The following is a 22629-nucleotide window of genomic DNA, read 5'->3' as shown; positions in this document are numbered from 1 at the left end:
TTATGGAAACCAATTGGCTGATAAACATACATAATTTTTAAATACATACTTATTTAATACTAGCTTTCCACCCGCGGCATCGCCCGAGCAGTCAAAGAAAAACCCGCATAGTTCCCGTTCCCGTGGGATTTCCGGGATAAAACCTATCCTATGTATCTTGGATATCAAAATATCTCTATACCAAATTTCATGCAAATTGGTTCAGTAGTTAAGGCGTGATTGAGAAACAGACAGAGTTACTTTCGCATTTATAATATTAGTATGGATTTTAACGAATTTAATTAAATTCTAATTGAAATGATTAGGGATGTCGTCACGACGGTTGAGTGGGCGATTCTCCGTAATCACTTCCTCATAACTATTGCAATAAGGGCCGATTTTTCAATGCTTGGATAAAACTTATCCGTCCAATAAAGTATTACACGATAATATTAATATGTCACGTAAACTGTCAAATACGGGCAATTAGAATACGTTTTTAAAATGGTAGTTTTATACATTATTCGACGAATAAGTTTTATCCAAGCATTGGTGGATAAATGGTGGCAAAAGTGGATATATTATTGTAAGTATTAATATTTAGGTAAACTACTAAAATATGGATTCAGCGGGTTTTGGTTTGTGATGTGTTACTTAGCTTTTCGCTTGTGTTATGGAAACCTGATGGCTGATAAACATGCATAATAATTACATACTTATATATTTACTAGCTTACCGCCCGCGGCTTCGCCCGCTTTCTCTAAAACGATTTGAGATTTAAACTATCCTATCCCTCAAGTTGGATTGAAGGTGTGCGAATTTTATTATAATCGGTTAAGTGGTTTAGGAATCCATTGAGGACAAACATTGTGACACGAGATTTATATATATAAAGATTAGGGGTAAATAAAACACAAAACACCGTCATAATTATCCATTTTATTATAAATATTTGCACCATAATACTGTTACTCGATACGAACTAGCCGCGGTGATGCAAGCCGCCTCTCTTGTCTGATTTTCATCACTTCTGATCTTGCCATTCTGTAAATATAAATAAAAAAACATTATTAGCATATTTTGGTAGAAAAGTGTGTATATTCGTTGTGTGCGCGATGACAGCGCCTCTAGTGGCCGCAACTATTCAGGACTTGTCATCTGTAAAATCATTTCAACTGATGTCAACGAGATGATAAGATATTTTTGTGATATTGATTTTCGACTAGTTTTTCAACGAAATTGAAAAAATAGTGTAAAAAGTGAGTGTGTATATTATTATACCTAGCGATTTTCTTCCTGGTGAAACATAATTTTTTCTCTACACAGCAGCTATCCATTTTTGTCTTTGCTGTAATGTCCACTTTGATGTTGGAAACGAATTAAACTTGCAGGAACTGTTTTTCCCATTGTTTTTACAATTTACGACACAGCATGTACTATGACCCATATTGCTAATTTTTATGTTTTTACTTAAAATTATAAAGGAAGTTATGAAAATAAAGCAATTTGACACATGACAGCCCAGAATTAATTCACATTTCTGCCACGTCGTGCGCTACGGTCGATTTGCCGTTCCCTACCACCCACTTCGCACATAGCCAATACAGGGTGTCCCAATATTGGTATACTAAGCGCGAAGGGACTTGTAGTTTTGCATACACTGATCACGTAAAAAATACTTAATACAACAAAATTAAGTCACAAATTTTTTGCTTAATTTTACACCGGCATTTACCGCTTCTCTAATGTGAGCATTTTGTCTATGAAAACATAATCTTAAACGATAGCTCACGTGCTGGTGGCAAAGTTGGGTTGCTTGTTATGGGTGTACACTAAACACACAGAGTTTTAAGAATTCATCTATTTGAAAAAAAATGCGTCTGGAATTTTATAAGTATTTCTTATTAAATAATTTCTCACCGTAACAACAACAACAGGGCCATGAAATCGCAACTAATCAACATATAGAATACATGCGACCAAGACCCAGCGCTAGACACAACGCCCGCTAGCATCGGGCCCACGGCTGCACCTGCAAAAATTAAATAATATTAAAGAAAAATAAAAGTTTTCAAAGAAAAACCCGCATAGCTCCCGTTCCGTGGGATTTCCGGGATAAAACCTATCCTATGTGTTAATCCAAGTTACCCTCTACATGTGTGCTTAATTTCATTGTAATCGGTTCAGTAGTATTTACATGAAAGAGTAACAAACACACACACACATCCTCACAAACTTTCGCATTTATAATACTAGATTTCCGCCCGCGGCTTCGCCCGCGCAGTCAAAGAAAAACCCGCATAGTTCCCGTTCCCGTGGGATTTCCGGGATAAAACCTATCCTATTTCATGGGATAAAAAGTAGCCTATGTCTTTTCTCGGGTATCAAAATATCTCTATACCAAATTTCATGCAAATTGGTTCAGTAGTTAAAGCGTGATTGAGTAACAGACAGACAGACAGAGTTACTTTCGCATTTATAATATTAGTATGGATCATAGTTTACCATTACAACTTACCGATACTCCCGGTGCCGTCTATTATGGCAGTGACTGTAGCCAGAGCTTGAGAATCACCCGACAAACTGCTGTGGGTACCTGCAAATAGTTATTATTATTGTTATACCTTTTTTAATGAATAAATAATTTTGCAAATTCTCTAACAAATTATCACTACATAGTATAAAACTAAGTCGCTTTTTCTGTCCCTTTGTCCTTTTGTATGCTTAAATCTTTAAAACTACTCAACGGTATTTAATGCGGTTTTTTTTAATACATAGAGTGATTCAAGAGGAAGGTTTTAGTATATAATTTATTAGGTTTGAGACAAAGCAGACGAAGCCGCGGGCGGTAAGCTAGTAATTTATAAATATTATATAAAAAAATTCAAAATTATATTTTTGTTCACGTGAATTTTTATATATTTACGAAGTCATTTTAAATATTATACAGGGTGTTAGAGATGTTGTTGTCTGCAATGGAACGTAATTTTTTGACGCTATATACGAAATCTGGACAGGGTATACAATGTCATCATTTGTGAATATCGTATTTCAATGTCGTTTCATCATCTCACCATCCAGCTCCATACATTATCGGCCCAAGTGCGGCCCATTTCATCACCATCTCTTGTCATCACCATCGTACACAAAACCCCAAAAAGTTATATGTATTTGAAAGTTATTACATCACCTAGCACTATGATGGTGATAACGTTTAGCCCGTTCAGGAGCGAAAAAATCCCCAAAAAAAATACAAAAAAATGTTGTGTGGTTTTATGAAACCACGGTAAAAGTGAAACTTTCTTTCACACTATAGACATTTAACTAAAAATTATCGTATTTGTACGATAATTATCGTACGTATCGTGCGTCACGCGACATGCGCTACACAGACCAAAAAGTTTGAGACGATGTAATAAAAGTTTCACTTTTAAATATCTATTTTCGCAAATTCATCAATCACCCATCTCTAACCCTGTCACCCAACACACAAAAAACACCTAAAAATTACAAAAAATCTTCATCATCACATTTCATCACTCACCAAGCTCCGCGCTAACAGCGGTGGTGATGAGAGCGTACGGCCCGTTCACCAACACGCCGGCAATCACCAATAGTGTTACATTCAACACGTACGATGTAGCTCCCCACCATTGGTAGAGAAGGAGCTGGGAAATAAAATAAAAAGTATTTTTTATTGAAAAGCATAAGTACATACAGGGTTAGTTTTCAATGATCGGCCAAATTTTCAGAAATGGTTCAGAATCGATAACATTTTAGATCTAATGAAAAAAAAAACGTTTTTTTTTTAAATTAGATTTCATTCCTGTCCGCCACTAAAAAGCGAACGTGTTGACATTACAAAAGCACAATTCAGTTCAACAACCTAGATAGGTAGAAGTTAGCACACACATAAATTTGGCGATACGCGCACGCACACAAGTGCATTGATTCTGGCGGTGTTTACGATTTAGGAAATTTTTAAGACATTTTCAAATGAATAATATTATTTTTATTTTATTTGACAATAATAATTCAACCTTTGGTTTAATATCTAGATCTTAATTTTAAATTTTGTATATTTAAACCCTTACACCTTACACCTTGTATATTTAAAAACTACCATCAAGACATACATACATACATACATATTTGATATTATATAAAAAAAAATGTGTGCGTGATCTAGTGTACACACTTAAGAAGTGAAACTTCTTTATGACCTTATTTTCAAAAACCAATTTACTATGAAACTTTACAGAAATACGTCGAATCACGCGTGGTAGGGATAAGAAAAAGATGGCGCGTAACGGAAAAATGTCACGCGTAACGAAAAAATGTTACACTAAATTTTTTTCCAATCCCGATAAAGAAGTTTCACTTCAAAAATCAACAAGACATCTTATACAATATATTCAGTAAATACTAAATAGCACCCTACCAAATCCTACATTTTCACTGCACACTTATGAGATACCCCGTATAGTGTATATGTACTTCAAACTACCCGCATAATTTTTGAAGTTATACTTCTTTTGGCGCGATGGAGAAAAATGATGAGAGTGAATTTTTACGATGCGCGCGCACACCGACACATAAATTTAACAGCATGAAGTTAGTTGTAGGTGGTATGAAAATTGATAACTATGTTCAAGTTGTATAAAGTATAACTTCTAACGCGTGTACATAAGTACACACATTATTTTTTCCCAAAAAAAAAAACCATATAACTTACCGTAGGCGCACATAACGCATAGAAAGCGGTGCACACTAGCGCTGGACACCCGGCTGCGTCTGCTAACACTCCGGCCACTATAGCACCAACCACTCCGCCCACGTCAAACGCAGTGCTAAGTTCACCGGATTGTCGGGGTGTTAGTGCGGCTAGAAGTGTACAATATTATTTATACACCACAGATATAAGTACAAAAATACTATTGCCAATAAATATAAAATATTATCATCTATATAACAAACTAGCTTTCCGCCTGCGGCTTCGCCCCCGTTTTCAAAAAAAACCCCGCATAGTTCCCGTTCCCGTGGGATTTCCTGGATAAAACCTAGCCTATGTTGCTCAGTGAAGATGCAGCTTTCTAATGGTGAAAGAATTTTTGAAATCAGTCCAGTAGTTTATGCGTGAAAACCATACATACATACATAATTACACAATTACAAACCTTTCTTCTTTATAATATTAAGTATAGAAATGAATCGCAAATTACCAAAATACCGTTAAAATGAACAAATAATTTGCGAGATAAAAACTATCCTATGAGTGAATCCAAGTCACCCAGTGAATCAAATTTCATGAAAATCGGTTCAGCAGTTTTTGCGTGAAGGAATAACAAACAAACATACAAACTTTCGCATTTATAAAAATAATAATAAATTAATAACATTCGTAGGATGAATACAGTGCTTAACATAAATAAATATCAAATCAAAATATACTCACTTGACGAATTTATATACAACGGGAGCCAATACAGAAACGTGTAGCTCACGAGCTTAGCAAAGAAGAGTGAAAGAGAGAACTCTATAACTCCCGGTATAGCTAGCGCGCGTGTGAGCGAGACGGCATTAGTTTGTCGCGGCCGCCTTGAAAGGAGTGATGTTTCTTCTGACGGTTCGTCTTCTTGGTACTGTAATATGTACATGTAATTACGACACGTACACATAAAAGGTAATTTATTACACAAGCTTAAATTTACGATCAAAACTACGATGAACAGGGTCTCCCACCAAATTTTTTTTTTAATAATTTCAATTTTCTCCTTGTAACGTATTCTCTAACAACGGTATTACTAATACCTTAACAATAACAAAGCAACTTCTGAAGTAATTTACATGACATCACTCAACACACATTTAATTTTTGCAATTTACTTAACAAATAAGTTTATTAATCTGTGTGGTCAACTAATTAAAAAATTGGTCAATCAATATACCCTTATATTTTAACATAAATTGTTCCCTTACTAAACCAAAACTATTGGAATAATTAGTTATTACTATAATGTATAATGTACGTTCCTAACAACATTAACCATAAAAAAATATTTTTGTATGTGTGCAATAATATTCGTTACGACGATCCCTTATTTTTATTGCATAGCTTCTATCGCGGGCCTTGAGCGCGGGGACCGAATCCAGAAATTCCGTAACGAAAAAACCTCACGCTGCCCACTCCGACGGGCGGAGGTGTGGCTTGAAGGCATAGCATGCAATAGCGCAACCGCCCCAGTCCCCGAGTGACACACGTATTTTTACAAACAGTGTACCATTTCCCCAACAACATTAACCATACAGAAATTCTGAAACTGTTCCCTTATTTCTACCAGAAGTGTACTTGAAAACTTACCGGTGGCGAGTTGGCTGAATGCCGGTTCGGCCGCAAGCTGGCCGTCTGCGAAACATGCGATTATTACAGTGCTGTGTTATTTTAGTGTACTCAAACGATACTCAAATGGTACTTAACTTTGAGTTAGAGTTAAGTGGTTGTTTGACAGAACATTCATTATTTTATTATTATTTAATGCCTTAATTTCACTTGACTTTATAGTTATTTTCTTTGTCAATACATATCTTTTTCTCTAATTCATTTTTTATTATCTAGTCGGATCTGTCAGACAGATTTCTAAGCAATATCGAGTCTTTATTGTCAGTAATCGTTTGGTAAGTGTTAGATTGATCTCTGAAGAGGCCATAAACTTAATACCAACTTAAAATTGAGTAACCGTTTGAGTATTTTGCATGTTTTACTTAATTTCTGGGACAGCTGTTATTGTGTTTAGTACTACCATACTCGTATAATGGATTGATTTTATATCATACTCAAGTTGTTTTAAGTGTATGTATGATTAATTGGAAATTTTTAATCAATTATTATTATGACAGGCATCATAATAACATAACTGTTGAATGAGGTATAGAAATCGATGCATTCGAATATTGACAAAAATCATTTTTTTTTTGTAGACAAAATTAAAAATAATCAAAACAATAACAACTGTCGCAAGGCCTTATCACCCAAATTAAGGAAAAGGAAAGTAATATAAAGTGCGTGATAAGTAAATAATTAGACAGAAAAAAAATACAAATCAATTAGATGCACTAGTTATGAAAATTATTAGAAGAAATAAAGCTTATTTCAACCAAGTCGTGATTAAAAAATTAAATAAAAAAAGTGTGCCAATATTATTGCCATGCACTGTATGTATTATTTTGTTGTGAAAAATGATTACGGGCTCTCTTCACATTGGGCAATGTTGGGCGAGTCGATGCAATCACGATAGTGTAGAGACTAAATGTCTATGAACGGCCGTCATTCTAAATGTTTCATAATTGCCGTAATGGTCAAACATCGACGATCATTTGTTGGGCCAACGCTGCCCAATGTGTGGCCCATTAAGATTTTCTTATAAAAAGACACAAACCTGATCACCAACTATAACTTGTGAGGGTTCGTCTTCATCTATCGACCTTCGGGGCTGTCTGCTTGGCTGAAAGTACAAAAATATATAAATTGCTGGCCCGATTTTGATGCAGCTTTTATAAAATATTTGTGCGAAAGTGAATAAATTTTGTCATATCTTTATAACGTAGGTAATTAAAGCGAGTGTTTTCTGTGGTCGAAATTTTTTTTAAATAAACTTTTAATTGTTGCATGATTTGATTTACTCACATTTACAACAATTCCTGTCTTTGCGCCTTACATTTTCCTTACTAAAGTGACTTATCAACTTTAATTTTTACAAATGCAAGTACGGACACAAAAAAGTATCAAATCAAATAAATTTTATTATTATAAATTTTAACATATGTACCACACTTACCGAAGACCGATCAACACTGAGTCCCACACACCTAGGCTCTGGTGCGAGAAACAGGAACACAAAGAATCCAATTATACCCATAACTAAAGCTGGGTATATGAAAGATAGCGACCAATCGTGTTCCACGTATTCTGCCGCCATTATTGTACCTGTAAGAGATTTGTAGATTATTGACTAGTTGTTACCCGCGACTTCGCTCGCGTGGTGAACGAAACTTTTCACAAGTCACATTATTATTAAAACGCCATCTATTGGACTGGATTTTGGAACAAGTTGGTCTATAACACTCTCTAGCCTCTATACAATAAAATCGCTCTACAGCGACGTGAAAGACGGACAAATATATACTAATACTATAAAGCTGAAGAGTTTGTTTGTTTGTTTGAACGCGCTAATCTCAGGAACTACTGGTCCGATTCGAAAAATTCTTTCGGTGTTAGATAGCTTTATCGAGGAAGGCTATAGGCTATATTATATCATCAGGCTAAGAACAATAGGAGCGGAGCAATGCGGGTAAAATCCCAGAGCACAGCTAGTAATAAATATACTTCCTTATAAAGTAATCAATTTATAAGGAAGATACTAGATTTATTAAATTTTGAATATATCACCAATATATATACATATAAGGTAACGTGTCGCTTTGATGAATATCAGTAATATCGAAATATACTAAATTAATTTCAAGAAAAAAAAAGTAGGTTTGGGATATAAATATATATGAGTATGGCCGCCAAAAATTGTACATTCAAGAAAAAAAAAATGTCCTTGTCATTTTATATAGCACCAGATTTTTTTATATAGTAATTATGGTAGTTTTTAAATAGTTTCAGCTTCACTATGTTATATTTATCATTATATTAATAATTTAAATTAATTTTGAGTGCCTTTAACAAGCTCAATATTTTTTTTTTTGAAATGCTTATTTTCCTTTCCATACTAAAATCATGTGTCCCACTTAGTCATCTCACACTTTGAAGTCACAAAATTATGCAAAAATCTATTGATACCTGTAAAATTTTGGTATTTCTAAATTATTCTGTAAACTTGTGGATAGTTTTAACAAGTTCTAATAAAAATAACATAAAAGAAATTAATATAAAACTCACTTAAAACTATGTCTCACTTTTTTTCACGAATGATACTTCACGCACGGTTACCATAAAATAACACCCTAAATAACTAGATATCCAAGCCACAAAAATATTTTTAAGTAGTGGCAACACCGATTTACATGTTGGCCAACCTTTAGAAAAAAAATCGCCATTTTGTTACTGTCAAAGTTAATCGAAAGGTAGTCGGCATTTTTGCTTCGCAACATTTTTATAATTTTGAGTGAGAATTATGCAAGGTAAGAATACAAATTTACTATATTATTTAAATTATGTGTGTAGCTTTAGTATTCTAGTAACAAATAAAACTATGCGGCGTCTTATTACTACAATACTTTGGCGAATAAAGGCTTTTTAGGTTATGTCCAACCATATTTTTATTCACGAATGATACCATGTGTTACTATTGTGTTACGTAACATCCGTGAGCGGCTCTTAGGGGTAGTACTCACTAGAGAATCTAAAGTTAAAAATTTACTTTTTTACATAAAGAGAACCCACTTCAAAAACTATATATGTTTCGGAAGTTAGTAACTTTTTTACTATAATAATTCGTATTCGTAATTAATATCATAAGTTGTGAATGATTCTTGCATTTGTAAGTCTTATAGAAATACAAAATTTGAGAAATAAAACTTTTTCTTTAATATTTAAATTTGTTTTATTGAGTTTTAAAGTAATTTAATCAAATAATTTAATTAACAATATAAAACAGAAATGTAAAAAAAATCTCCTGCATTATTAGTTGTAATGTACACTACGCTTAACAAAATCACGTATGTTACTATCAGTCACGTATGTTACGGTGTGTTACGATTTCACGACTGTTATTGTACAATATTTGGCGGCCATACTCATATACCTCTAAAAACGAATATTAACAACGCAAAAAAACTATTCCAATTCTAAAGAAACATGATACTCACCCAAAATATTACCTAGTGACGTATGAGAGTTCCACACGCCAAAAATCAAGCCCTTTTTCGTGTTACCGAACCATTTTCCTACTATGGCTACTGTTCCCGGCCAACCTGTGGTTTGTGCTACACCAGCCCCTGCCTGAAATAGATTTATTTATATTTTTATAAAGAATAGAAAGAAATCTATCAAGAGGCAGGATTCGAAGCCATGTCTTCTGCCTTAGCGCTTATACATATAATAATATCTTCGCTTCGTCAAGAAATACGCTTTGCATCGGTGAAAATACGACGAAATTCGGGGCAACCGTTTTTGAGTTTATCCAAAAGAGATGGCGGAGGACTACATTTTTAAAAAGGGGAGATATTTTAGTAAAGAATTTCGATAAATAAATATCACAAAAAAAATTAAATTGTCTGTATACTACAAGCTATAATATTTTCAAATTCTTAAAAGAAGTTATTATCCTAATCCTAACATTAACAGATTTTAAGAAAAGTGTAATGATACAAAGTTGAAAAGAGAATTAATAACATATTAATGTACTTATAAATAATAATCAAAAAATGGTTTAAATATGCCAGTAAATCAATACATACCTGTACAAGTAAATAATAAGATATGTTGTGTATATTCAATGTTTTCGCGAGACCGAATAAATAACACAAGATCGCGGAGAACATCATGCCGAGTGACAGAAAGTACCGAAGATCCACTCGCTCAGCTATCATACCTGTAAGAGTTTACGGGGTTAGAATTTTTAATGCAAAAAGCTCTTTAGCATGATATTGTGAATAAAACGGGTTCGGAACATTATTTTTTTTATAAAAATTACATTTTATTATCAAATCAACAAGAAACGTATCTGAAATCATTCATTCTTAATATCATTATTCATTTTCTATTAGATCATTAAAAAAAGATTGTCCCAAATAATTTGGCCCGCACTATACTCACCGGAAACAAACATGGCCGCTGCGTAACTGAAAAGAAACGCAGAGTCCAACGTTCCAAGAAGCGTGTTCGCGTCATTTGTGTCTGTAATTAGAAATTAAACTATACCATGGTGATATTTTATAAAATATTTTTATTTACTTGTCGCTAAGGGTGCTTTCCCACCAATAATGTGCGAGGATGTGTAACGAGGAATGTGTTTGTAAATAACCAATAGTATCGCTTCAAACGATAAACACTTCAACTTTAAAGATAAATGAAGCGATATGATTGGTTATTTACAAACACATTCCTCGCTAAACATCCTCGCACATTATTTTTGGAATAGCACCCTAATCCGGTCCATAACCATAAAATTAATACTTGAGTAACAATTCTTACCAATATAATTAATGTTAAAATAACTCTGTCTATGATTGATGATATAATGCAGTAAGGACTTTATCGTGAGAAATGATATAATTTACTTTTCGCAAAAATATGATATTTAACACGTCTTTATTGGCTTCTCCTGTATGTTTGTATGTAACCGACTCCTTTAGACTAGATTTTGATCCACTTTTAAGTTTTAACGGATTTCATTCAAATTTTGTACACTTATCAAGGATCTGTGATAATTCAATAATCACATGAGTATAAGCGTGTTTTTCAGCATTTTTAAGGAGTTAATTTAGACTATGAAGTAAAATGTAGGTATTGCGTTATTTTGTGTGAAATCAAACAATCCTTTATGAATTATACTTATGTTAAGTATTTAGTTTAGATATAGGTACAATATAAAATTAAATTGTATATTGACATGATTTTAAAAGAGCAACTACCTATAGAGTTTCTTGCCGGTTCTTCTTCATAGAAACTGCTTTCCGAATCGGTGGTAAATGTTAAAAATATGTTATGACGATTCAAAAGTGCTTCTAGAAGTAGTCCAATTGAATTAATATACCTATGTTATAAATAAGAGCTAGCGCGCAAGAGCAACTTTTGTCTCCGCAACTATTTTGTCTCTCCCATCAACTCAATGGGCTAGTAAGAAAGTGCGCGCACGTAGCGACGCAACTCCCCATAGAGTTGATGGGAGAGACAAAATATTTGCGGAGACAAAAGTTGCTCTTGCGCGCTAGCTCTTAGTTTACTTACTGAAAGGCGGCCAGTTACACCACTGATCGTCTGCCGGCACAAAATCAGGCGGTGGTAGCGCACTACAGTTCTGATGTAGTATGCTCTTAACCACCGAGATCGGTTTCCGTGTGAGGTGATATGTCATGTATGTGAAGTAGGTTAGGATTAGCACACTCACTTGGTACCTGGAATACATTAGAATGAAATTTACGTATGGTAAATTCTAAATATTAAATCTATACTAGGTAATACTAGTTTTCCACCTGCGTAGCCAAGGAATGAAATGATTCACCGCGGTAAAAGTAGTCTATATCACCCTTTAGCTTCCTAACTATCTCCAGGCAAAAAAATCATACCATAAAACCACTCCGTTGAGACGTGAAAGAAGGACAAACAAACTTATAATACCAGTAATATAGTGACGAAGTAATGTGCCTATACATTATAAATGACTATTTGTAGCGCACTACAGTTCTGATGTAGTATGTGATATGTCATGTACCTATGTGAAGTAGGTTAGGATTAGCACACTCACTTGGTACCTGGAAAGTATTGGAGTGAAGGTGTAAATATTAATGACGTCATAGTCATAGTAGTTAGGACCTTATAGTCATATCCATTATCCATGTTGACCACAATAAATCTATACTAATATGTATTATAAAGCTGAAGAGTTTGTTTGTTTGAACGCGCTAATCTCAAGAACTACGGGACCGATTTGAAAAATTCTTTCGGTGTTAGATAGTCCATTTATCGAGGAAGGCTATATTATTATATGATATATCATCTCGCTAAGACCAGCAGAAGCGGAGCAACGCGGGTAAAACCGCGGAGAGCAGCTAGTAGGTAATAATAATCCTATCCTACTAATATTATAAATGCGAAAGTTTGTCAGGATGGATGTATGTGTATTTCACGCAAATATTACTGAACCGATAACAATGAAATTTAGCATACATACGTACATGGTAGGTAAGCTACATGCATTTCAATGGTTTTCACATGAAATAGTAACAAACATACATCCATACATTATTATAAAATCTCGCGTTTGTAATATTCTAGTAATAAATTAGTTCTATTTTTCTTATTATCATTAACAAAGCCTTTATTATTTCATTCAACCTATGTATGTAGGATGTTTAAACACGATATCATAAGAATGACTAATTGCAATAGAAGTCATGGCCGACGGTCATGTTACAATATAACCGATAACGTTGCTAGACATAATAGTTTTATCCATTACAAATAATACTATATATCTGAAGAGTTTGTTTGTTTGAATGCGCTAATCTCAGGAACTACTGGTCCCATTTGAAAAATTATTTCGGTGTTATATAGTTCATTAATTATCGAGGAAGGCAAAGGCCATATAACATCACGCTAAGACCAACAGGAGTGGAGGCAAACCGCGCGGCGCAGCTAATTACTTATATTATTATTTGAAGAGTTTATGTGTTCCTGTGAATAAATGTTTGACAAACGAAGTCACGAGCAGTAGCTAGTCAATATAAATCTTAGCAAATGAAATTCCTTCTCCAATCCTATACTATAAATAAATAAATAAAATAAAATAAAATAAAATAAGCCTTTATTACTGTTAAATATTTTACAATAGTTACAACTTTAGTATCTTTTACAATAATATTTACAATTTTCTTAAACAATTACTTTTTCTATCAATGGGTTTCAATAATTAACAGTTTGTCTTTCGACAAAGGCCTCCTCTAAAGACTTCCATCTCTCTCTATTTCTCGCTGTTCGCATCCACTCTGAGCCGGCCACTTTTTTCAGATCGTCTTCCCAACGCTTCATTTGACGTCCCTTACTTCTATATCTTCTATAATCCTATACTATAAAAGGTAATAAATATCCTTTTTGAATACTATAAAAGTGTGCAGTTTGTTTGTCTTTGTTTCACGTCGCAAGGGGGCGTTATTATTGTATAATTTTTGTACCTGGAGATAGTTAGGAGGGTAGAGGCTACTTTTTACCGCGTTGAAACATCTTATTTCCATGCGAATTTCTTTTGACCACACGAGCGAAACCGCGTGCGAAAAGCGAGTAATATACATCTCTCCTTGATAGCGTGCAATTACTGTTAAAAATGCAATTACATTCAAACGATGAGTAAACCCAGAGGCGAATGTATGTCAAGGATAGCAACCAGTGTTTAGAAGTTACATAAATTTTACTTTATTATAAAAAGTGTAAATTAATGTTAAGATAGAATTGACTAGTTTAACAGCAAGGTTTCGTACGAGGTTTTGAATAAAGCTCAGAGAATAATCTCTCTCTATACGAAGTTTCATTCACATATGATTAGCCGTTTTTGGTTGGTAACCTATCTACACCTTTACACTTTACCATTGCACTGTTTACATGCGTGTTAGTTATTTGCCTCGCCATTCGCACGAATATGTAAATCTATACTTATGATATTATAAAGCTGAAGAGTTTGTTTGTTTGTTTGAACGCGCTAATCTCGGGAACTACTGGTCCGATTTGAAAAATGCTTTCGGTGTTTCTATAAGGCTATAAAAGCTATAACGCTAAAACCAACAGGAGCGGAGCAATGCCGGTAAAACCGCGGAGCACAGCTAAATAACATTATAAATGCGACAGTTTGTGAGGATGGATACTGGAGATATACTGGACGGAATTCGTGAAACTTTGCAGTAATAAATCATGCATCAGAATAACACTATAGATACTCTATAATATATAGATACGCTATAGATATACTCTTGAGAGAGCAGGCAGGTTCGTCCACAGTTGAAACTGCGTGCAGATGGTATTTGATAATGTTATAAAAGAACATCATTGAGAGATGTGAGTCACACATTATTATGCAGATAATTATCAAGATATGACTGCGGCACTTGTACTATTACGTAACAATCATGCTAATTAGAAGATAATGTTTAAACTTTCTTTGAAACAAACAATGGAATGACTTATTAGATAAGATTTAAGAGATATCTAAAAATTATTAGACTAGATATCAGCCCGCGTTTGCAAAGGAAAACCCGCATAGTTCCCGTCCTCGTGGGATTTTCGGTATAAAACCTATCCTATGTGTTAATCCAAGTTACCCTCTATATGTGTGCTTTCACTGTAATCGGTTCAGTAGTATTTGCGTGAAAGAATAACAAACACACACACACACATCCTCGCAAACTTTCGCATTTACAATATTAGTAGGAAGGATGATTGCATACCAATGTCTCAGATGAGGACCATTCTTTATATGTATCTAAATAAAACACAATAGTTAGTTAATAAAGATTTATACAGGGTGTCTCAAAAGAAAGTTTATATTTTGTGGATGAATAAAAAAAAAAGTAAGCGGTGTATTGAAAAAATGTTTATTAATTATTAAAGTGCATAATATGGGAATTTATTTCTTAAAAATAATATCGTCCAAATGCAGTCCATTGCGTTCACGGCACTCATTTAATCGAACAGTAAAATTACAGTATTTATGACAGCTCGGCAGGTACACACAGTGATGGCTGCCATTTCGTGCTGGATATTTTCTTTTAAATGCTCTAGAGAAGTTGGTTTGTTGGCATACACTTTAGATTTAAGAATCCCCCCACAAGAAATTAACAAGAATAGAAATTAGCGAGGAATTATTGGCCCTTACTTTTTCGAAGACGAAAGGGGGCGTGCAGTTACAGTAAATTCAGAGCGATGGTAGACGAGTTTTTAGTGCCTGCACTGCAAAACTTTCCTGGCTATAACCAGAGAACATGGTTGCAGCAAGACGGAGCTACATCACACACATCCAATATGTCTTTACCTCGAATTCATGAAATTTTTCCGGGAAAATTGATCTCTAGGAGAGGTGATATAAATTAGCCTCCACGCAGCCCTGATTTAACTCCCATGGACTTTTTCTTGTGGGGGTATCTTATATCTAAAGTGTATGCCAAAAAACCAAAAGAAAATATCCGACACGAAATGGCAGCCGTCACTGTGTCTACCTGCCGAGGTGTCATAAATAATTTTAGTGTTCGATTAAATGAGTGCCGTGAACGCAATGGACTGCATTTGGACGATATTATTTTTAAGAAATAAATTCCCATATTATGCACTTTAATAATGAATAAACATTTTTTCAATACACCGCTTACTTTTTTTTTTTATTCATCCACAAAATATAAACTTTCTTTTGAGACACCCTGTATTATTCATGCATAGTCAAGTGTTAACATCATCCATTGAAAGCTATGCAATTTCCATTTTGCATTGCATTTTCCATTTGTAAAGATCTTTTTAAAGTGAAACTTCTTTATCGGGGTTGGAAAAAAACATTTTTTCGTTACGCGTGACATTTTTCCGTTACGCGCCATCTTTTTCTTATCCCTACCACGCGTGATTCGACGTATTTCTGTAAAGTTGCATATAGTAAATTATTTTTTGAAAAATAAGGTCATAAAGAAGTTTCACTTCTTACGTATCACGTGTGTACACTAGTACACACACACATTTTTTTTTATTTAAAAATGTATCTATAGATAAGTATCCTACTACTTAATATTATAAATGCAAAAATTTATTATAAATGCGAAAATTTGTCATGATGGATGGATGGATGCCTGTTATTCTTTTACGTAAAAACTACTGAACCGATTACAATGAAATTTGGAATTTGGGTAGCTGAAGACCCAGAATAAGACATAGGCTACTTTTAATCCTGGATATCCCACAAGAATGGGAACTCTATGTGCGAAGCCGCGGGCGGAAATCTACATAGTAGGCTATATTTTTTAAGTTCAAAATTAGAACCAGGGCCTTATCATTAATAGTTTTGTTTATTTGCACCTCGCTTCTCCGCAATTATTTAACACATCTTGCAGTAGTTATATTTTACCACTGTACTAACTACAATATTTTTAAGTGACATTGCCTACTATACAAGAATATTACATTAACTCTTATCAGATAAAAAAATATATGCAAAAAGTATCATAATTAGATATTATTGTAACATATCTAATCTTTATCTAACTATACAAATAAAATTGAATTACTTTTTTATCAAGCAATCAATACTTCCTGAGTACTTTAGCAAACATCACATTTTGTGTAAGCTTTTTAAATCAATATGTAATGCAATTTAATCTTATGTACATGTGAAAGTCTGTCCGTATGTCTGTTCTCCATTTTTATAGCAGTACAGCATGGATTTACTTCAAATTTGGTACAGATATAGCTTCAAATCTGAAGGAGGACAAAATATATGTTTTATCCTGTAAATTTCATGGGAACATGATATATGCGGGTTTTCCCTAGACTATGTGGACAAAGCCACAGGCGAAAGCTAGTATCTAATATATAAAATTCCCGGGTCACAATGTTAGTTACCGTACTCCTCCAAACAGCTGGACCGATTCTCATGAAATTTTCTGTACATATTGGGTAGCTCTGAGAAACAGCCAACACCTATTTTTCATAACCCTAAGTGATAAGAGTAAAGCAGAACAATGTTTGCCGGGACAGCTAGTAATCTCATGAATTGAACCACCTGTTTGGGCCATATGTTCAAACTTCAAATATTATTTCCTTCAAACTATATTATGTAAATATGTGTAATGTGTAATAATTTATTAGATCTGGCACAATGTATAGATAACAGCGTTTCTATTGTTTTAATGTATTTGAATAAGGCTTTAGTTGTACAGATGCTTTGTATGAAAAATGAAGATAATATATTTAAAAAGAATAATTAGGTAGGTATTGTAAAACATTATGGCTGGTTGCAGAGCTTGACCGACCATCAGTGCGTACCGTCGGTCCCGATGATATGCATCAACAATGTGTATGACTATGACACTAATGCGCATGACAATACGCGTGCGTATGGTCGGTCTAGCTACGAACGGTTTTATGAATTTCCATACATATGACAAGCGCGACTGACGTACGCACTGATGGTCGGTCAACCTCTGCAACCAGCCTATAAGTTTATTGTGTAACTTTTTGAGTATTTTCAAATACTCATATGTATTTGTAATTAATGTAAGAATTTTTTCACTTGTTAGGCATGAATGTAGTTATTTGTAAATTCTCAATTTTTATAATATAACTAGTAAAATTTATTTAATTTTTTCTCTTTTTTTATTCAAGGTAACAAGAGAATGTAGTTCAGAAACTTCTGAGATAAATTAATTTCTGGTAGATACTACAGATAACAGACTATATAATAATTATTTATAAATATAAACTTACCATCGTAATCTGTTTATTTGCCATCGAGGACAAAGCCATGAACTAAGTTTTTGTAAACACTGAATTCCGATCGGCGCGTCTCTGTGTACACCAGTCATTTTAAAAAAATGTAAAAACTTTTTTCTCATTAATTTTTTCGCGGCACCAACACACCGAGTCATTCAAATTTCGAATATCCCACACGCATTGTTCCTGTACCTACTTTGTTTATGAATAAAACAATAATTTATTCACACTCGAAATAAAACTCGTAACTCGTAACTTTGACACTTATTTACGGTTTATAACTGTGCGGTGAATTCAGCGGGATTAATAATTGTTATTTTGTTTGCTTTTATTTACAAAATTCACTTTCGTTTACGAACACAAATCCCGTTCATCATTTGACACGTCCTCTTTTTAAATGCCAAACGTCACAATCACGTCATGATCAAATGTCAACTAAAATTTTGCAAATTGCAAGTGATAACGTTCCTTTACACGGTCTGCATGATAAATTAGTAAAATAATTGAAGAAATGACAAATAGGCAAAAGAAAATAGTAACTTCAAACTTGCTATAAATAGAGATAATCACGCCACAAACCGCACATTATATAATTTAAAAACAAATTAATTATTATTAGTAGTCATTATAATATAGCGTGTCTCAACAAAGTACATTATCCATACTAACTAATATTATAAATGCGAAAGTAACTCTGTCTGTCTGTCTGTCTGTTACTCAATCACGCCTTAACTACTACTTTGCATGAAATTTGGTATAGAGATATTTTGATACCCGAGAAAGGACATAGGCTACTTTTTACCCCGGGACATAGGATAGGTTTTATCCCGGAAATCCCACGGGAACGGGAACTATGCGGGTTTTTCATTGACTGCGCGGGCGAAGCCGCGGGTGGAAAGCTAGTACCTAATAATTATTAGACTGTGATAATAATAGACTGTGATAATAGAGCAGCTATTTAATACAGATTTTCTTGGTTTCGTCATCTTGCATCTACTTGCATGTTTTAAAAATAGGTTAAACGTTAGACAAATGCATACTTGCATACCTTAAATTATTATTCAATGAAGTCTCATTTTGTTTTCTTCTGATTTATGGATGGATTAAAAACTAAACTAAATTATAAGTAAAATGTAAAAATATGCTATAATAATAGCCAGTTTTGTACGTTGTAAAGAAAATCGATCAGTGAAACAGATGTATAATGCATCCAGCATCTGCCCCTTACCCGACATGGGACATGGGACTTCACTTTTTCGTACGTTTTGGCATATCCGTCCTTGCGTAACATTTGAATTTAAAAAGAGTATTCGTTATTTTAACCGTTTGTGATGGTACAGTAGACACCACTTTCTTCCACTTTCTTTCATTGTAAATATATTCTGATGTTCGATATAACGAAAATTCTAATATCAAAAATCCATTGAAAATCGATAACATATCTGATAATGTTAATTGCTTCATAATGTATCGATAGTTAACGAACTGTGCAATTAAATCATAAACGCTTTTCTAATAATCGTTTATCGCATTTAGTTATGTTTTCATTTGTAAGTATTATTTTTATGAAAATTTTATACTTAGAACAGACTGAAAAGCCTTTCAAAACATTAATTTGCATTACGTTCCCGAACCCGTGTACAAACTTACGTAGGATTTGTGAAATTGTGTCTATTTGTCAAACCAGACTATCTTTTCGCCAAATAATATACGATCTTTCCTTTAAAAAAAGACATTCTCAAACCTTTTCGTTTATAGTTTTTAATCCATACTAATATTATAAATGCGAAAGTAACTCTGTCTGTCTGTCTGTCTGTTACTCGATCACGCCTAAACTACTGAACAAATTTACATGAAATTTGGTATGGAGATATTTTGATACCAGAGAAAGGACATAGGCTACTTTTTATCCCGGGAAAATGACGCAATCCCGGAAATCCCACGGGAACGGGAACTATGCGGGTTTTTCTTTGACAAAACGGGCTAATCCGCGGGCGGAAAGCTAGTTTATTATAACTCTTAAGGTATTCAGTTAGGATTAGAATTATAAATACATTTATTTTCCTATTTTCCATTACAGAAATGGCTCACAATACACGCATACATTATAGCTATAAGTCAGTCCAGTCTAGAAATCCGTAAATCTGGCTGGCTAGACAGGCTGGTTGAATATCATAAACAGAATTTCATTCAGGACTTGCAGAAAATACCTAATGTACAGTTAAAAGGTAAGATGGTTAGACAAATTTGTTTAGTGTACAGAATAAAAGAGAATGATGACTCTACCGGTTTAAAATTAATTTTAAAATACGTTAGGCAAATTTTTGCTGTACCTGCGAAACGGCTGGACCAATTTTGATAGAATTTCACGTGCATTCAAAAACGATTATTATGATATTTCAAATGGACACAAACATTTCCATTACACAACTCAGAAACAGTTTGAAATAGATATAAAATATTCTTTAGTCATTTCTTTACTTTGTAAAACATCTAATGTACGTGTTCAAGCAATGAATAAATGAATTTTGAATTTTGAATTTTATGGTAGTTACTATCATCCTTAGTATAACTCACTACTCTGTTATACAGTTTGTTAATTTATTAAATACCAGAAATTAGCACTCCTTTCCTTGTAGCCAAGATAGAATCAGCGCCTCCCGGCTACGTGGACTCCAAGGAATGGGACTATGAATCCGTAATCCGTCTCCTCACTCTTATCCGGCAAAGCGAAGGTTTAGGGCCAGTCAGACGGGCAATCAGACGGGCTCTATCCCAGTCCACTAGACGCATGAGTATCAAGGAAAGTCTAAAACTGTTCCCGAGTTTGAAAAAGGTTAGTTTATAAGGCCTTAAGAGTTACGACAAATGTTTCCAAGATAAAAGTTGTATCAAAAAACTGATATGTTGAAGCTTGTCCAAGAAACAAAAGGTTTGGCGTATTTAAGAAAAGTTTTGCGTTTTAGAAATCTGCATAACCCTGATCTTATAAGTAAGGCTATAAAGAAAATAGTGTCCAAGAAACTTTTGCTCTTGCAAAAGCCTTCTTTTATTATGTAAAAAGAATTTGTCTTTCCTTGTAAAATGTTACAGCAAATACCCAACGACATTTACTACGATATTGAAGAATCAGAGGAATACTACGATGTGTCGATTAAAACACCCCTGTTTGAAAACAGGACAGAAGACGATGCGATTATCATCGTCAGCAATCCTGTTGAAGCCAGGCTGCCAAGTGCTATGATCAGTGTGAATCTATTGAAGTAAATACATTTATAATTTTAATTAAGTACTAAATAGTTAAGAAACATGGTCAACCTCTTTAATAATGCTACTCGAACCACAGGTTCGGTTTTGTTTGCTTTTTTATTTTTATTTTAATCATCTAATCCAAGCATTACTTACTTTTTAGATATTTTTATTAAGGGATTTTATTGTTTATTTTATTTACAGAGAGATTATGGAAACCAGATCTCAGGCGGCCAGATATATGCCCAAAACACGTATGACATTGTAAGTATTCATTATTGATAGCAAATTTAATAATTATTATCTGTTATGCGGAGCTAGGTATTGGATGAAATCAATGAAATAATAAAATATGATTAAAAAGTAGCCTTTATTTATTTATTTATTTATCAACACAGCCAAACAGTAGTATATTATTACAGGTACCCTCTTTTCTGGCATTATATATAATCAGACATTCACTAATATGTACTTAAACTTATCCTTGATTAAATAACATATTGTTGCAGTAAATGGAAGCCACGAAATAAAACAACATCAACAACGCAAAAAATTCCTGATACTACCGTTGAAACTGGTACAGGTGGTAAGTTAAAAAAATTACCTAAACACTAGGTATTTAATATTTATTGTATTCTTTTTTGTATATTATAATATTTAATCTCTGTCATGTACGAATAAATTAATGAAAAAGTAATTCCGAACCTCTAATACAAATTCAAACAATGTTCTTAAAGATTCTAGATTTTTTTTAAATTAGATCATTGATTATAGTAATAAATATACTTAGTAATATTCAATGTAATTCTATGTGGTTAGTAGTTAAATATTTTTATTTTATTTACAGTAACAGGAGGCGAAAAAGCAGAAGCTGCCACGGGCACGACAGTGGCTGCGGCGTAATTACGTGAATATATCTTGATATTTAAATAAACATTACAAGAGTTGATGGTATTATCATTATTCTATTAGATCCTTCTCCAACTTCCTACATCTCTCGATATAAAATTACCTATATGAATATAAAATCGCTACATTGCGACGTGAAGGAAAGGCAAACAAATACTTTGTCATTAACAATATTATTTAAAAATAAGGATATATAAAGCTAAAACTTTATTTTAGCAAGTTTATGCTCAGCATTGGCTCAGCATAATATGCTCAGAGTAAGATTTTATTTATACATGCTACATGCTATGCGTGTATTGGAACGCAAT

At 33.6% G+C, this 22629-nt stretch overlaps 2 protein-coding genes across 3 annotated transcripts; one reads left to right on the top strand and one right to left on the bottom strand.

Annotated features, from left to right (window-relative positions):
• Positions 1-898: 898 nt before the first annotated feature.
• Positions 899-18580, bottom strand: LOC123704338 (glucose-6-phosphate exchanger SLC37A2). Of its 2 annotated transcripts, XM_045652681.1 has the most exons (14): positions 18158-18580; positions 11936-12102; positions 10802-10882; positions 10444-10577; positions 9853-9985; positions 7815-7963; positions 7416-7481; positions 6341-6385; positions 5435-5621; positions 4715-4863; positions 3524-3647; positions 2498-2575; positions 1900-2011; positions 899-1023 (listed from the first exon to the last, which is right to left on the bottom strand). In XM_045652681.1, the coding sequence occupies exons 1-14, from the start codon at positions 18316-18318 to the stop codon at positions 948-950; spliced, it is 1662 nt and encodes a 553-aa protein (XP_045508637.1). In that variant the 5' UTR covers positions 18319-18580; the 3' UTR covers positions 899-947. The 2 variants fall into 2 exon arrangements, with proteins under 2 accessions (XP_045508637.1, XP_045508638.1); XM_045652682.1 differs by lacking the exon at positions 6341-6385.
• Positions 18581-19631: 1051 nt separating this feature from the next.
• On the top strand, positions 19632-22334 carry LOC123704353. Its single transcript, XM_045652709.1, has 7 exons — positions 19632-19713; positions 20244-20391; positions 20803-20999; positions 21257-21426; positions 21617-21676; positions 21922-21998; positions 22260-22334. Exons 1-7 carry the CDS (start codon positions 19702-19704, stop codon positions 22313-22315), a joined length of 720 nt encoding a protein of 239 aa, XP_045508665.1. The 5' UTR covers positions 19632-19701; the 3' UTR covers positions 22316-22334.
• Positions 22335-22629: the final 295 nt, after the last annotated feature.

Source organism: Colias croceus, chromosome 29 (assembly GCF_905220415.1).
Source record: "Colias croceus chromosome 29, ilColCroc2.1".
In the NCBI taxonomy this organism is placed as follows: domain Eukaryota; kingdom Metazoa; phylum Arthropoda; class Insecta; order Lepidoptera; family Pieridae; genus Colias; species Colias croceus.
Note: the sequence above shows the minus strand (reverse complement) of the source record. Positions and strands in the feature narration are given on the sequence as shown.